Consider the following 16,115-nt stretch of genomic DNA (forward strand, 5'->3'; position numbering starts at 1 on the left):
TAAAACCTGTTAGCATCTGCAATTATCTCTTATACCACTGCAGGAAAGTAGTTCCATTTGCATACTGCATTAAGGTTCAAATGCAGATAGTTAAGTCCCCTTTTTCTATTGTATCCTATGCCAATTAACAACCTCATTTAACAATTTTTACTGGAATCTCACTAACCACTTCTAACATTTCTACCTTTTCTGCTTAGCTGACAACATGGAGGCAAATTACTCACACATGTAAACAATATTCATACACTTTTATAGTAAATTACAAATATGATTTTAAAGTACACATTCTCAGCTTTACTTTGACTTCTTTTGATCAGAACATACACAAATAATGCACTCAAAATGCATATTTCTAGGTTCAGTGTGTTTTTGGTACTACATAGGGGGTGGCCATTTGACCCTAAAGTGGTTGGTAAGACCTGGGAACTTAAAAAAGCTGATTAAGGTTTTAATTAACCAAATAATCCAGTCATTATATTGTGTTCCATAAGATCATTCTTAGAGAGTAGAATAGAAACTGATGCAGAGAGGGACTGGATTATTCGGGTAATGATCCATTAAAAAATAGTTGACTTCTGACCTCTTCTCAGCATTTGTCATTCATTTCTAGGCATTTACCCAAATAAACCAGTCGTTCATTGTTGATATACGAATGTACATTGTATTCAGATTCCTTAGAAATGCTTTATTCTTGGACGCACAATGAACCTTTTGATGATTAGCTAGAAATGAAAACCCTACGAGATAATAAATTGTCATCAGTGCTAGTAAGGAAACATAAAGAGCAATGCTGTGTACTACTTAGATATTTCATGCAGGCCCAGATGGATCCAAATATTTACAAAAGGAGGGCAGTGCTTCTAGTCAAGAAACTTAGATAAGAAGGGGTTTCCAGGCTATTATTTGCCTCTCATATTATTTTTTTTGCCAAATTTTAAACAAAAGGGTAGCCCAACCCCTGAAACCATCCTGACATATCACCCAGTGTATCTTGCATTTATGAAATATGGAGCATTTCTTTGCATTAGACCGACATTTGGGTCAAGACTTTGGCGCTAATGTACATGTGCTCAGAAACTAAGCACTTATACATGACACATAGGTATCTATGTGACAATTTGCATTACTTGAGATAAATATCTCATCAAATGAGAAGTAGTTGTAGCTAGTTGAGAGGTACATGTACATGTACCTAAGGACAGGGTCTATTTCAATGATTGTGGTGTCAATTTTGAAGGATTTGACATACAGTTTCAACCTGGAGGTCGCCAACTTGAATTTCAACTTCAAAATTCAGAAACTTGGAAGGGCCAACAGTAATTTGTAGTTCAATCATGCAGTACATAGGTCAATCATCTAGGTGTTCCATGTACTAGTATACCGACATCTAACTCAAATATTACTCAAATTTGTCTGATTCTGAAATTTTGTTTTTAAATATCAAATTTTGTACAATATTATGTCCAAACCAGTTGTTGTGTCCATTGTAAGTCCCTATGTTTTAGTTTGTCAAATACTAATATTATGTCCAAACCAGTTGTTGTGTCCATTGTAAGTCCCTATGTTTTAGTTTGTCAAATACTAATATTATGTCCAAACCAGTTGTTGTGTCCATTGTAAGTCCCTATGTTTTAGTTTGTCAAATACTAATATTATGTCCAAACCAGTTGTTGTGTCCATTGTAAGTCCCTATGTTTTAGTTTGTCAAATACTAATATTATGTCCAAACCAGTTGTTGTGTCCGTTGTAAGTCCCTATGTTTTAGTTTGTCAAATACTAATATTATGTCCAAACCAGTTGTTGTGTCCATTGTAAGTCCCTATGTTTTAGTTTGTCAAATACTAATATTATGTCCAAACCAGTTGTTGTGTCCATTGTAAGTCCCTATGTTTTAGTTTGTCAAATACTAATATTATGTCCAAACCAGTTGTTGTGTCCATTGTAAGTCCCTATGTTTTAGTTTGTCAAATACTAATATTATGTCCAAACCAGTTGTTGTGTCCATTGTAAGTCCCTATGTTTTAGTTTGTCAAATACTAATATTATGTCCAAACCAGTTGTTGTGTCCATTGTAAGTCCCTATGTTTTAGTTTGTCAAATACTAATATTATGTCCAAACCAGTTGTTGTGTCCATTGTAAGTCCCTATGTTTTAGTTTGTCAAATACTAATATTATGTCCAAACCAGTTGTTGTGTCCATTGTAAGTCCCTATGTTTTAGTTTGTCAATATTGTGTCCAGAGTTTGATTGTCGGAATCGTAGCTTCTTTGAGCAAAGCTTTTCATTGCACTTCAAAACATGCCAGTATTTTACAAATGAGATTTTTTACACAGCACTTGAAGAAGTGTTTTTTTTTTGGGGGGGGGGGATGGGGGGCTAAGGTATTATTTAGCACATTTTTCACACTGTAAGTTTATTAGATTCAAATCAATGGCCCGCTAAGGACACAAAAACAATACAAACATATGCTATTCAATAACGATACTGTATTTGACAAAAAAAAATGTGCCATTGTGTATATGAGTATATTTACAAAGTATAAGTTATGCTGTAGATAATATTATAGTTAGGATTCGCTATGTACGTGTAAGTAAACTAGCCATGGAAATAGCCAAGAAAGCTGCATGACCCAATGTTTTGAAAGTTGTAAAAGATAACTTTAGAGTAATACATAAGACTTCTTGATTTCTAAAGGATTATTTTGTTCTCAAAGTGCGAAACTTAAAATATGTGTTTGCATTTAAAGCACTGGGAGATTTTTTATACTAAATTTTATTTCTATAGCATCACTTGATCACAGATGTTATTCCAAACTCTTTAAAAATGGACTTGAGGACTGTCAGTTGGCCCTTTTTTGTGCAATTTTCTTTCTCACATTTTTTAAAATTAAACCACGTTCAGGTTTCTTTAAAACAATCAATTATATGTACATGTATATTCTTCTTACTCTTAAAAAAAGAGGGCAATGGTGCTGGAGTGCTGTGATTCTTTCCATGGAAATTTTGATATGAAATTGGAAGTTACTTAATTAACTACTTAGATTGATAGCAATTTCTTACAGTATCATGTTTCATGTAGTCATACTGCAGTCATCCTCCTGTATGTTCTATAACCTATGGGCTTTATTAAAGTCTTCAACAGCTTTTTATGTAAAAAAGATAATGGTTGATTATTTATCATCAAGATTTAGGGTAGATCTACTAGCAATCAATGATAATTCTGTCAACAACCTTATGCTTTATTGACTACAATGTACTAAAAGTACCCATTGCTTCAGGGTGTTTATTGTGCTATAAATAGTAATGTTGCTTCACATTTAAAGAATCATTGATTACTTTTACCTGGAGGTAAACACACGTGAGTTAATTGTACCTTTTTTTTAATTATTTGTAAACATATTATTTTATGGGTGCTCATAGTTTACACTGCCTTTCTTTTTTTTTTCTTCCTTTTTAAAAAAAAATCTGCTAGTGTAAAATTTATAATACAAGTCATTTAACATGTGAATTTCAAACTAAGACTGATATATTTGATAGTATTTTTGGTGACTGGTATTGTTGATAGTTTTGTTATAGATTTACACATGTATTCTAGTGTGATATGAATCTGTATGTACATATAGCATTGATGTTGTCTATTATTTACCAATGCTGCACATGATGGGAAGATGAATGGAAACATTGGAAAGTGTAGAATTTGCACTGTAAAAAATAGTGCATGGATAATTTTTTAAAATGGATATAGTGATTAAAATACATATATAAATAGGAGATGTGGTATGATTGCCAATGAGACAGTCTTCCACCAATAGCCAGGTAACAAACAATTGAACTTCTACAGGTCAAAACACTGTCTTCAATTATGGGCAAAACCCATACTATAAAGTAAGCTGTAGTTAAGGTAAAACTAGCTCCCAAAGCCACACTTCATAAAATATAATATATGTACATATATTACCATGTATTTTGATATACATTAACCTCAAGAAATTTTGCTGTGTTGTAATTGTTTTGTAATTTGTAAGTTGACATTGTCTTCAGAATAATACACAGACAGATTCTGTTGAAAGTATTATTGTTTTTTCATGGTTTTCATCTTTGAACCAGATCATGAAATTTGGTTCCCAGTGAAAAAAGGATTCTCATTTATGTGTTTACTGAAAATCTTGAAACCATGATTTCAAGAATCCACACACTTGTGCATCTAATTGCCTAATCCATGAAAATTGGTATCTATGAATTAAAGTACTTTCACAGTATATGGTACATCTGTACAGTCATTCATGGTACATATGTACACTTATTCAAATTTTTTTTTTATTTCATTGGGGTTTAGGTTGTTTCTCATGAACTTTAAATTTATATTTTAATTGACTAACAAGTTTAGGTTTTTAAATTAAAAAAATGTGTGTTGTAGTGCACAGGTAAGTTGGGAAGGCCGGTGCTTTTTAGCATACCATCATTTCCTGTATTATTGTGTGTGACGTAGACTTCCACCGGAGGAAAACGGAAGTGAGATAAGATTTGTGAGTGAAACCAAAGACATGTACACAGGACGTACTATAAAAAACAGATACAACATTTAAGTGCTAGCTGTGATATGTTGTTGAATGTAAAGTGTACAAAATAACTTTATCACTCCACCTAATAAAAAATATTTTAGTAAAAGATTCGTCAAAGCGGATCGATGAGACAAGAATACGTGTGCAGGGTAGAGATAATGGTGTTGAAGGCTTTCCCAGGAATTCATTCTGAATTGAACTGTAAGCTTACCACTGTGTATGCAGTACAAGGTAATCCAAACTCTGAGATTGCGCACCATGTCATGAGTAAAAGGCCATCTACAGTTTCAACCCTTATAGATGATACTGTGTTTCATGAAACATGCAAAGAGCAATGCAATGCAGATCGTTCATCCCAAGATACCTTGATTCATGAGAAAAAGAAAGAAACCATAATGTAAGAAGATTTAATTTAAGTTCGAATTACAAAACATCTAGGATTCGTTGTTCCTTTTGTAAAATGAATGGTCATGTCCGGAGAGTTTGTCCACATAGGAAGCGAATTGCAATGAAAGAAAGACAACACGAACAATTTCTTAAGATTGAAAAACATAATCAACAGATGCTGTAGATGTAGTTTGTGCAAATGACGAAGTCCGTGTAAAGAAACATTGTTTAATATGCAATAACTTTGTAGTTCGAGGAGGAATCGGAGTTGCAAACATTATACCAGCAGGCAGAGATGATCAAAAGTCAATGGTTTATGATGGAAATGTAATAAACAGTAAAATCGTCAATTTCTAGGACAAATTTAAAAAAAAATAGACTGTTAACATGTGGTTTGACAAGGTAAATCATGGGATGTCAAATATATTCTGTTGTTAGTCTGTTTGTTAAACATGGTAATTTTGAGATTTTATTTGTGTATTTGGCTAAGATGTAAAGTAGCACTCCTAATAAGAATCCTGCAAAATGTGATTACATGTTTGGAAAGCCTACATATATTTATTTTTGATGTTTTGTTTAAAGTGTTATAGTAAACAGAAATGAACATTTGGCTTTTCATATAACCCTTTTTTCAGAAGATAAAAAGTCATATAATAAGTTTTTTTATTTCATTTTTTAACAAGAGACTCAGGCCTTTTTGACCTAGTTTAGAAGTGTTAATTCTGTTACATTTTTTTCCACAGTGGTAAAATTTAAAAGGAGGAGTGTTGTTTTCACGCCAATGTACTTTAACACTGCCACATTTTTTTTTTGTGCCTGTCCCAAGTCAGGAACTTTTGATCTCTCTATGTATTTTATTTTTACTTTCATTTTACTTTTATGTTGCTGGAGTAATATAGGAGCATCTATTTCGCTGTACCTGTGTATAATGTTGTGTTTTGGGGTCAGCTGCAGCCTGCCCTGTGGTGGGTTTCCTCGTCTTGCATTGAAGACTCAATGGCCATGGGTTGGTTTGAGCTGACTTTCTGTGTCTGGATGGAGTTTTTGTCCCTTTGACATATTCACTATTTCCATTCTCGTCATATATGTACATGTACAATACTTGTATGACGCTAAAGATGTTATTGTGTATTTCTCTTGATTCTACTTTGACATTTAGGTCATGTCTTCGGATTCTAATCCATCTGATTTGTTGCTTTGTTGACATATTGTTGATGTCTTTGGATTCTGATTCATCTGATTTGTTACTTTGTTGACATTTTGGTCATGTCTTCGGATTCTAATCCATCTGATTTGTTGGTTTGTTGACATATTGTTGATGTCTTTGGATTCTGATTCATCTGATTTGTTACTTTGTTGACATTTTGGTCATGTCTTCGGATTCTAATCCATCTGATTTGTTGGTTTGTTGACATATTGTTGATGTCTTTGGATTCTGATTCATCTGATTTGTTACTTTGTTGACATTTTGGTCATGTCTTCGGATTCTAATCCATCTGATTTGTTGGTTTGTTGACATATTGTTGATGTCTTTGGATTCTGATTCATCTGATTTGTTACTTTGTTGACATTTTGGTCATGTCTTCGGATTCTAATCCATCTGATTTGTTGGTTTGTTGACATATTGTTGATGTCTTTGGATTCTGATTCATCTGATTTGTTACTTTGTTGACATTTTGGTCATGTCTTCGGATTCTAATCCATCTGATTTGTTGGTTTGTTGACATATTGTTGATGTCTTTGGATTCTGATTCATCTGATTTGTTACTTTGTTGACATTTTGGTCATGTCTTCGGATTCTAATCCATCTGATTTGTTGGTTTGTTGACATATTGTTGATGTCTTTGGATTCTGATTCATCTGATTTGTTACTTTGTTGACATTTTGGTCATGTCTTCGGATTCTAATCCATCTGATTTGTTGGTTTGTTGACATATTGTTGATGTCTTTGGATTCTGATTCATCTGATTTGTTACTTTGTTGACATTTTGGTCATGTCTTCGGATTCTAATCCATCTGATTTGTTGGTTTGTTGACATATTGTTGATGTCTTTGGATTCTGATTCATCTGATTTGTTACTTTGTTGACATTTTGGTCATGTCTTCGGATTCTAATCCATCTGATTTGTTGGTTTGTTGACATATTGTTGATGTCTTTGGATTCTGATTCTTCTGATTTGTTACTTTGTTGACATTTTGGTCATGTCTTCGGATTCTAATCCATCTGATTTGTTGGTTTGTTGACATATTGTTGATGTCTTTGGATTCTGATTCATCTGATTTGTTGGTTTGTTGTTTTTATTCTAATATGATATCATATTCTCTACAACTGTTTCGCTATTTCCTTTTGTTTTGTCTCTGATATCATGTTTTTTGCATGATTAACAAGATACAAGATACTGTTAATACATTGTTATGTGACATGATACAGTAAACACAGCTGTTGTAGTGAGATTACTAGCAATGAGTTAGACCAATAAGTATTGTTTTATTTGTTGTTTGCTTGGAAAAAGAGGCAGCAAAAACTGTATCTTTAGTATTTCAGTCTTTTCAAGCTGATAGTTAATATCTTTCGTCAATCCTTTTGTTGTTTTTTGTATTTATGTGTTTTGAAACAAGGTGACAAATAAAACAAAAACAAACGAAAATTCACCTTAAAGCACTTGAAATACTTGTTTTTTGTTTTTTATTATTAGATTGTATTTAGTGTATTTTTAAGTGTTAGTCTGTGTAAGAATCAGGCAGTGGGTGAAATGTAAGGTTTGAAATACTCCACCACTTTGGCAGTAATTTGACTGTATAATCAGGATCAAGGAATAAAAGCAAGTTTTTTTTATGGCTTTTTTTTTAAATGGTTAGTAATTTCATTGAAATGGATTACAAATGAATATTTTGAAGGCAAGTTTAATGTAACTAAAAAAACCAACACCACTCCATATTCTATGATTTACAGAGATCAAATAATGGTATTTTCCATCAGAGACTAGACTTCCTTGAGTGAAATCATATAATGTATGATTGGTGTTTTATAGTTGCTAATATTGTTAGCAACTTCTTGCACCTGTAATTTCAGTACTTTATATTCACATATGATTTGCATAATTATATATTTATACTCCATGTAATGCTGCAGATCTGTGCCGTTTTTACTGCCATAGCATCATAGTTCTAGCTTCATATGAGATAAAAATGTACTTCTAAAATATAAAAAAACGAGTGTTCTATGTGTGTTTATTGCTTGTATGAGAACAGGAAGTTTACATGAAATGATCGGTTATCATTGAACATTACCCAGTTTCCGATTCAAGGCACAGGGGATTGTTACAAGACTGTATAGGTCATATACGATAGCATGGCCCTGTTATCTATGAATATTCATTGCTAGTTGTTTAATCTAGTACCTAATCTGGTTCCATGGTCAATATCATAAGGGACCCAAAGATTGCTTCAATGTACCTCTTTTAAAAAAGTATCATACACATGTCTATGTGTGTTTTTAGCTTGTATGAGAATGGGAAGTTTACATTAAAAGATGAAATGATCAATTAGCATTGAATTTATGTAATATTACACAGTTTCCGATTCAAACACTGGGCTCATTACAATTGACTATTTATAGGTCATATATATTATCAGGTCCCCAACATCTATATATAGCCATTGGCAGTTGTTTAATCTGGTTCTGGGTAATTGAAAAGATTTGGGTCATCACAGTTACGAAACAGTACGCAATCACATCAAGTGAACAAAGATTTTAGCAGAAGTCACTTGAATATAGAGCACATCACATTCGTACCATTTCAGATGTTGAAATTAAGCCAAAATCAGTGACAGAGAATATTTGACGACTAGTGACTTTGAAGACTTCAGTCTTTGGTTTTTTTGGCAATTGCATTAAATTTTATCAATTTTGCATGATTCTTAGAAGGAACCTGTAATTTATGTTGCACTGGTAATTTTTTTAAAAAGAAATATAAGGCATTACACTTAAATATTATGTAAGTACAGTACTGTAGTGTCTTATTATGTAAGTACAGTACTGTAGTGTCTTATTATGTAAGTACAGTACTATAGTGTCTTATTATGTAAGTACAGTACTGTAGTGTCTTATTATGTAAGTACAGTACTATAGTGTCTTATTATGTAAGTACAGTACTGTAGTGTCTTATTATATACTATTTCTAAAGCTGGTTATTCTTATGTATGATGTTACTCCTAAAAAGATGGTACATCTAGATACAAATATTTAGTTCTTGGTAGATATTCCTCATACTTGTAAAAAATAATTCCAAATCATCTTCCAAATATACAGAAGAAGTTTTCAAAATGTTGGAATTTTTTTGTGACAACATATTTGTCCAGTTTTATTGTTCACTGCTTATTACTTATTGGCCTTTTTTTTTGGAAATGATGACTTAATATGTTTTTTGTAAATTTAGAGCAGCATAGGGTCAAATGGATCAACAACAAACTTTTGATCAAAATAGGTCACTGATTTCTGGACTAGTTGTAACTTGAAGATTTCTTTGTTATTTAATTAGATTTTCAAACCAAACACAACAAATTATACCATAATTACACAAAACTATTATTTCTGAGTTAACTTCATTGTTTTTAAAGTTGATATCATTATACAGTAAAGAGAGCTGTGAAAATATGGGTAATGTTCATTCAGGTATATCTATGTATAATGTCCTACTTAATATTATTTCCACAGGTCTAAATGTTCATTCAGGTATATCTATGTCTTACTTAATATTATTTCCACAGGTCTATATTAGGTTATTTCATCTATGGTATTTATAGTGTTTGTAGATTGGTCCGGGAAATGTACAAGGTATAATGGGTCACAGACCTATCTATTTTTAGTGGGATTGGGGACAGGGGGCCCTTTATTATTATCATTTTGTGAAAACATACCAATGTGTCATGCTTTGTATGTGCACCTCTATTAGTAGAGGAATTGTTAAATGATACATATGTGAAGTAAAGAATGTTAGAAGGGTGAACACTTACATTTAAAGAATCTTTTACCTATAAGTTAGAGATTCAATTACTATAGATTGCCTGAATATAGCTGAAATATTGATGCTCAGTGTTAAACCCCAACAATCAATGGATCAGCTACGGAGCTTTTGATTGTTATCCGTTTTATGCCCGACTTTCCATGCAACGCAACTCAGGCAGGATGTGTGCATTTACCTGTCATACCTCTAATCTCCAGAAATAACCATCAAAGTCTTTGTAAAACTTGCCATTTTAAGATCTTGGTACATTTAGGTCAAGTTGAAATGCACTATGGAAAAATGGTTGGAATATTTCCCACACTTTTACCTGGAATTAGCAGTGAAAAAATATCTGGTCACAGATACTTCAGGATAAGCTTTTCAGTTGTTTGCTAGATATATTGAAGGTACATTAGGCTGCAAAGACCAAATGGAGAATTATGATGTGCCCTCTTTTGCCTGATTCTTATACAGAATGGTACTGAAATTGTTTTGGACTACGATCATTTTGGAATAATCTTTTTCCTGATGTCCAGATAATAACTTGTGTGAAAGTGAATGAATATCTATATTAAATTGTGCTACAAGGTAGCATACTACAAAATGAGGCTTGGATTATTTTTAAGGGCTGTGACTTAATCAGTTAAGAATTAAAGGCCACAATGGGGTCAGAAACAAGATTTTTCTGAATTCTGGATAATAAAGTGGAACAGATCTCTTTTAAATTTCTCCACTAAGTACCATACCCCCAAAGAAGGTTGGGATTGATTTTGTAGGTTGTGTCTAGAATTCAGGGCCAAAAAGTGTCAGATTCTTATCCTGTGTCACTCTAAAATCAAAGCTGTATCCAGTTTGAATGGTGTTTCCATATTTGCCCTAATTGTTTAGTGTCATACATGTATCAAAGTATTTTAATTACTATGAGTGGGGGGGGGGGGGTAGTAGACATGGAACAATGTACATGTGTACATTTGTTTTTACAATATCACTATGAATTTACTTTTAAATAAAAAATAAGAATTGTACAATATCAATATTTTTGGAACAAAAATAGTTTGTTGGTTCTATGAAACATGATATAGCACTGTCTAATACACCCCCAGTTCATGAACAATTTGTACTTCATATAATCCATGAAACTGTCCTTTTTAATACTTATACAACTAAAATAACTTGGCTTCATTTTTCTAGCTGACATGACATGACAAAAGATCAAAGGTTTAAGCTTATATCTAAGAAGGGACTATGGTATAGATTGAATATTTCACCATTCCAAGTCACTTTGTTTTTGTCTTATTGATAATTACCACTACAGATAATGAATAAGTTCCTTAATATCTCTCTATTGTATATAAGTATCTGATATCTCTCTATTGTACACATATATGTCATATGTAAAAACCAGTAACATCAATAACTGCTAGTATAAGCAATTTATAAGGTGAAATCAATAAATGGTTAAAGCTCTCTCTTTTTTTTTTTTTTTTTTTTTTTTATAGATATATGATATAGAAGTCCAAGACGCTGGGTAGATAGCCAAGATGTTGATTCTGGTACTTGTATTGTGTTTAGTTAGTGCAGGGGTAGCTCAGAACAATGGGTATGTAGTAGATATGTATATACTAGAAATTAAAAAGAAATATTGTGTAAAAGAAAATTAAGTTAATATTTTGTAATAGCATATTGTTAAAATTTGCGTTGTTGAAAATTTTTTTCATGCACATGCAATGTATGTATATTAAACATTAAAGTCTTTTGTAAGATGAAAATTTTCTTAAAGTAATAAAGTGAACTTTTTGTATTTACATGCAATGCTTAAAAAGTGCCAAATTTTGATTACAGAGTCCATGATTAATTAAAACCTTAATATTTTGACTTTACCTCCCTAATTTTGACTCCCTGATGCCAAATTTGTTGATAATTTTCTTTTCCAAAATGCCTGAATAAGGCTTTTCCTGTAAAACCTCCATTTTATATGTCCCATAAATGTATGCCTTTTAATGATATATGAGTAGTATTATAGATCAATTTGTTGGTCTTGCCCCAGCCATCTCTATATGCTATTAATTATTGTAAAACCAGCCTGAACAGAACATCACTGATGGTTTTGTTTACTTTAGGCAGGTGTTGAGTCTTAGCAGGACAGTATATATTGAAACTGACATTAAATAAGATGTTTGGTCAAGACAAGTTTCTAGAATGAACAGGGTCTGATTCAGATTGGTTTTACTTATTTTCACGTATTACTGTGAAGAATGTATTTAAAACATGTATTTAGAGTGATGACGGTTGGTATTTATTTTCTGCTCTGTTGGCTTTGAGAATTTATCTATAACATCACCACTGTAAGCCTATCCATGCTTTATGTTAAGTTTTTAAAGAAATTTTGTCTATTATTTAATCCAGTTCATCTCATCACCAAAAAAATATGTGGTTTAAAGACATGCATGAATATGCAATGAAAGTACATGTATTGTTTTAAACTAAGATGAAACAAAACATTTGACATAAATTAAAATATCTCGTGTTTCAGTTAGGATAATACATGGTTTGGTTTAGACAGGTTTTTGGAATGAGTAATCCAAATTATATACCGGTAAATTAACCTTGATTAACCTTGATTATTCTTTCAATGTAACTAATAAACAACAAAACATTTCTAAAATGTCTTCAATGTTCTTTTATACAACAATACATGTACTTATCTGAAATAAAGATTTCTCCATACAATGTTATCCAAAATTATCTTCTGATTAGTAAATTTGGTAATGTGATTCAAAGTTTACTTTGTTTAAATGTGTAGAATGACCTTCACATTTTCTGTTATTTACTCAATGACCTACCAACTTTTTCAACATTTTCAATGTGCTGTACTTAGTATATAGTTGGAAATATATGTATGTTTAGTTTTATTTAGTGGCATGTGTGCTTAATAAAGGTCTTGGTAGTATGCATGTGAAATTGTAGAATAGGTCACTTACTATAAGCTAAACTACTGAAGCATCGTAATAGAAGGACAATGCTGAGATATCTTACCCATTAGTTTTATCTGAACACTCCATTTCAGAAACACTGAAGTATTCATGAAATGTTTTGAATTTCTATGTATTTCTGAATTAATATTATAGTAATCAAATTACTACAATGTTGTACTTCTTTTTGTGCATCCATTGCATACAAAATTTATATATAAATAATTTTAAAGTTATTCCAAAGATAAGATACAAAGTACTTATTGTAATGTGTGAAACATCTTGATAAAAGTTAACCAGATATATATATGTGCGATTGAAAAATTAAAAAGATTGCAGAAATAATAGTTTAATGAATAAAGTATCATGTGTGCAAGTAAATTTTTCCTGATACAAAACTGGCAAACATAAAGCTGTGTATTAATAAAACCTTGCCATGAGGGTTATATAATGACAGGGGTTTCTGTCCCTTTCTTCTGTCACACAGATGGGGACCCATCTCTTATCTGTTACTCCTCATACACTGCTGAATGGAATTAAATGAAACTTTCACAGAATCTTTGTTACATATTCCTTTTTGGCACCTCAAAAAAGACAGTACATCTAGAAAAACAAATATATAGTTCTTGGTAGAGATTCCTCATACTTTGTAAACTAATAATTCCAAATTATCTTCCAAATATACTGAAGATGTTTTCAAAATGCTGGACTTTATGTCCTAAAACATTTTTGTCCAGTGTGGTGGACACGTTTTTCGACAAAGAGTCGGCATTCTAATGAGAACAAATTGTACTCTTTTGCTTGCTGAACTATTCCTTCACTCTTATGAGGCTGACTAAAATAGCTGATCTAATCCAAAAGAAGGAACATCATTTAGCTAGATCTCTTAATTTCAGTTTCCGCTATATAGATGATGTATTATCATTAAACAATCCCAGTTTCAGGGATTTGATACATCACATCTAACCCAAAGAACTTGAGATAAAGGATACTACAGACACTGTGAAGTCAGCCTCATATCTTGACCTACAATTAGAAATCAATGGTAAACTAATCTATTGACTAAACTAGACGACAAAAGTGATGACTTTTCAGTCAAAATTGTCAACTTTCCTTTCATCCGTGGCAATATCCCTTAGCACCTGTGTATGGAGATTTCATATCACAAATCATACATTATTGCACTAGACTTCTTACAATTAGGTGCCTGGAACAGGGTTATGTTGCTACAAGATGGAGGTCATCACTACAGAAGTTTTATGGTCGTCATCATGAATTGGTGGATCATTACAGTGTAACCATCTGCGCCATGAAAACTTATCTGTTCAACGTGTCATAGTTTTTTTTCCTCTTTCATCTTCTTTTAAAACACTGCCTAATCAGCATACTTCTGTCATTATGTGATCTACATTGAAACACTTCCTAATCAGCATACTTCTGTCATAATGTGATCTGCAATGAAACACTGCCTAATCAGCATACTTCTATAGTAATGTGATCTACATTGAAAAACTGCCTAATCAGCATACTTCTGTCATAATGTGATCTACATTGAAACACTGCCTAATGAGCATACTTCTATAGTAATCCAAGTAGTAAAGTAGTTACAAGGTTGACACTGCTGTGGGCTATGAATGTGTATCGATGGTTGACACTGCTAGGGGCTATGAATGTGTTAAGGGTTTTTCCTGTAACCTACAATATATCTTGCTTTCCTCCCCCTTAATTCCTTACTGCCTTGTGAAAACCATTATTTCTCTACGGAGCTTGTGTTAACCTGTAACTATTAATTGAACTCTCTGATGCAAAATAATTCAGAAACATAACATGTAACACATTCAATTAGTCCATCCAAGCAGCCTTACATGATTACTAAAGAACACTAGGAATTTTGAATACTGATAAAAATTCACAACAAAACTCCATAACACTAAAAAAGGTTGGTAGTGATTCTGAGGATTTTAGCCACCATTGTTTAGCAATCAAAAACATAAAAAAGGGCCAAAAAGGCATTTTATAAAATTTAGAGCTATATCAAGCTTAAATTTTATGTCCATAATTGCTCAAACTGTAGTCTATGTTTTGTCATTGCAGTGATATCATGCTGCATGGTATTTTTTTCTTGTTTGTAATCATAGAAGGGTGCATTTTTTTTATTTTTATTGTATTACTAGTCTTTATTCTAGAGTTATTTTAATTGTAGAGGTGTATTATATGCTTTAGTGCAGTAATTTTGATCTGTTCCCAATATTATACAGAATACAGAGTGATACAGAGATGATGTAATTGTTGTGTTTCAGGACCTTTGTTGTGACAGCCCCTAAGATTGCCCGTGTGGGTACCTCATACACTGTCAATGTATTATTAACTGAGCAGAGGAATTCCATACAGACTGGAAGCATTGTGTTTACACATGAAAAGGACAAAAGTCAGATGAAAACTGTGGCATTCTCAGTTGATCCTGCAGGTAAACATGCCTGTATTTGTCCGAAGATAATCTTTAGAGGTTTTTGACCCATTTTTAGTTAATGGTGGATGAGAAACTACAAATAAACTTGATGTGGCCTAATGCAATTAAATTTTTGTGACATTGAGAAAATGATACAAAGGTTATGTTAAAAATTGATTAATAAAACTTCTATTACATGGCCTTTATTTTTTTCCCTTGCAAATATAATAGTTATCAGATAACTTTCTGAATTTATTTTTTTTTAATTCATCAAATTTAAGGTTTTGAACCCCATAAGATTTACCAAAAGGAGTATCCAGTATTTAGATGTTATTTACAAGCTGTTTCTAATCCGGTCCTTTGTATACAGGCTGACTTGACCTGTCCATGACCAGTAAAACATGGTTTTAACATATTTGTAGTGTCTGGTTTAGTAAGATAATGATAGGTTTTTGATGGTATTAAATGTAACACAAATGATGTGAGTTAAAACTAACCACACAAAAAAATTAAAGATTCAAGTATGCTGAAGTTCACATTTTAGGTCTACTTTAAAGTCATGTATATATTACCATTTAAATGTTTTGGAGATTTTTGTTTTTGATATATCCATTTAAATGTTTTGGAGATTTTTGTTTTTGATATATTCAAAGAAATAATAGTTAAATCTATTTCCAATAAAGTGCATCAATGTTTAATGAAAATTTTACATTTCGACCTAAATTTAATTCTTTTTATTT

At 32.0% G+C, this 16,115-nt stretch overlaps 1 protein-coding gene across 5 annotated transcripts in view; it reads left to right on the forward strand.

Annotated features, from left to right (window-relative positions):
- LOC148615764 (CD109 antigen-like) overlaps positions 1-16,115 on the forward strand; it is a 227,013-nt gene that overhangs the window by 9,465 nt on the left and 201,433 nt on the right. For 4 of the 5 annotated variants that reach the window (XM_088582335.1, XM_088582339.1, XM_088582337.1 and 1 more), the window contains exons 2-3: positions 11,454-11,554; positions 15,227-15,393. In XM_088582335.1, coding sequence (XP_088438461.1) covers positions 11,496-11,554; positions 15,227-15,393 — 226 coding nt within the window. In that variant the 5' untranslated portion in view covers positions 11,454-11,495. Of the gene's footprint in view, positions 1-3,320; positions 3,358-11,453; positions 11,555-15,226; positions 15,394-16,115 lie in introns of those variants that run through there. The other variant, XM_088582336.1, reaches the window with a different exon arrangement.

The sequence above is a fragment of the Perna viridis genome, chromosome 5, assembly GCF_037379345.1.
Source record: "Perna viridis isolate PV_CMFRI_1.1 ecotype Kerala chromosome 5, ASM3737934v1, whole genome shotgun sequence".
Lineage (NCBI taxonomy): Eukaryota > Metazoa > Mollusca > Bivalvia > Mytilida > Mytilidae > Perna > Perna viridis.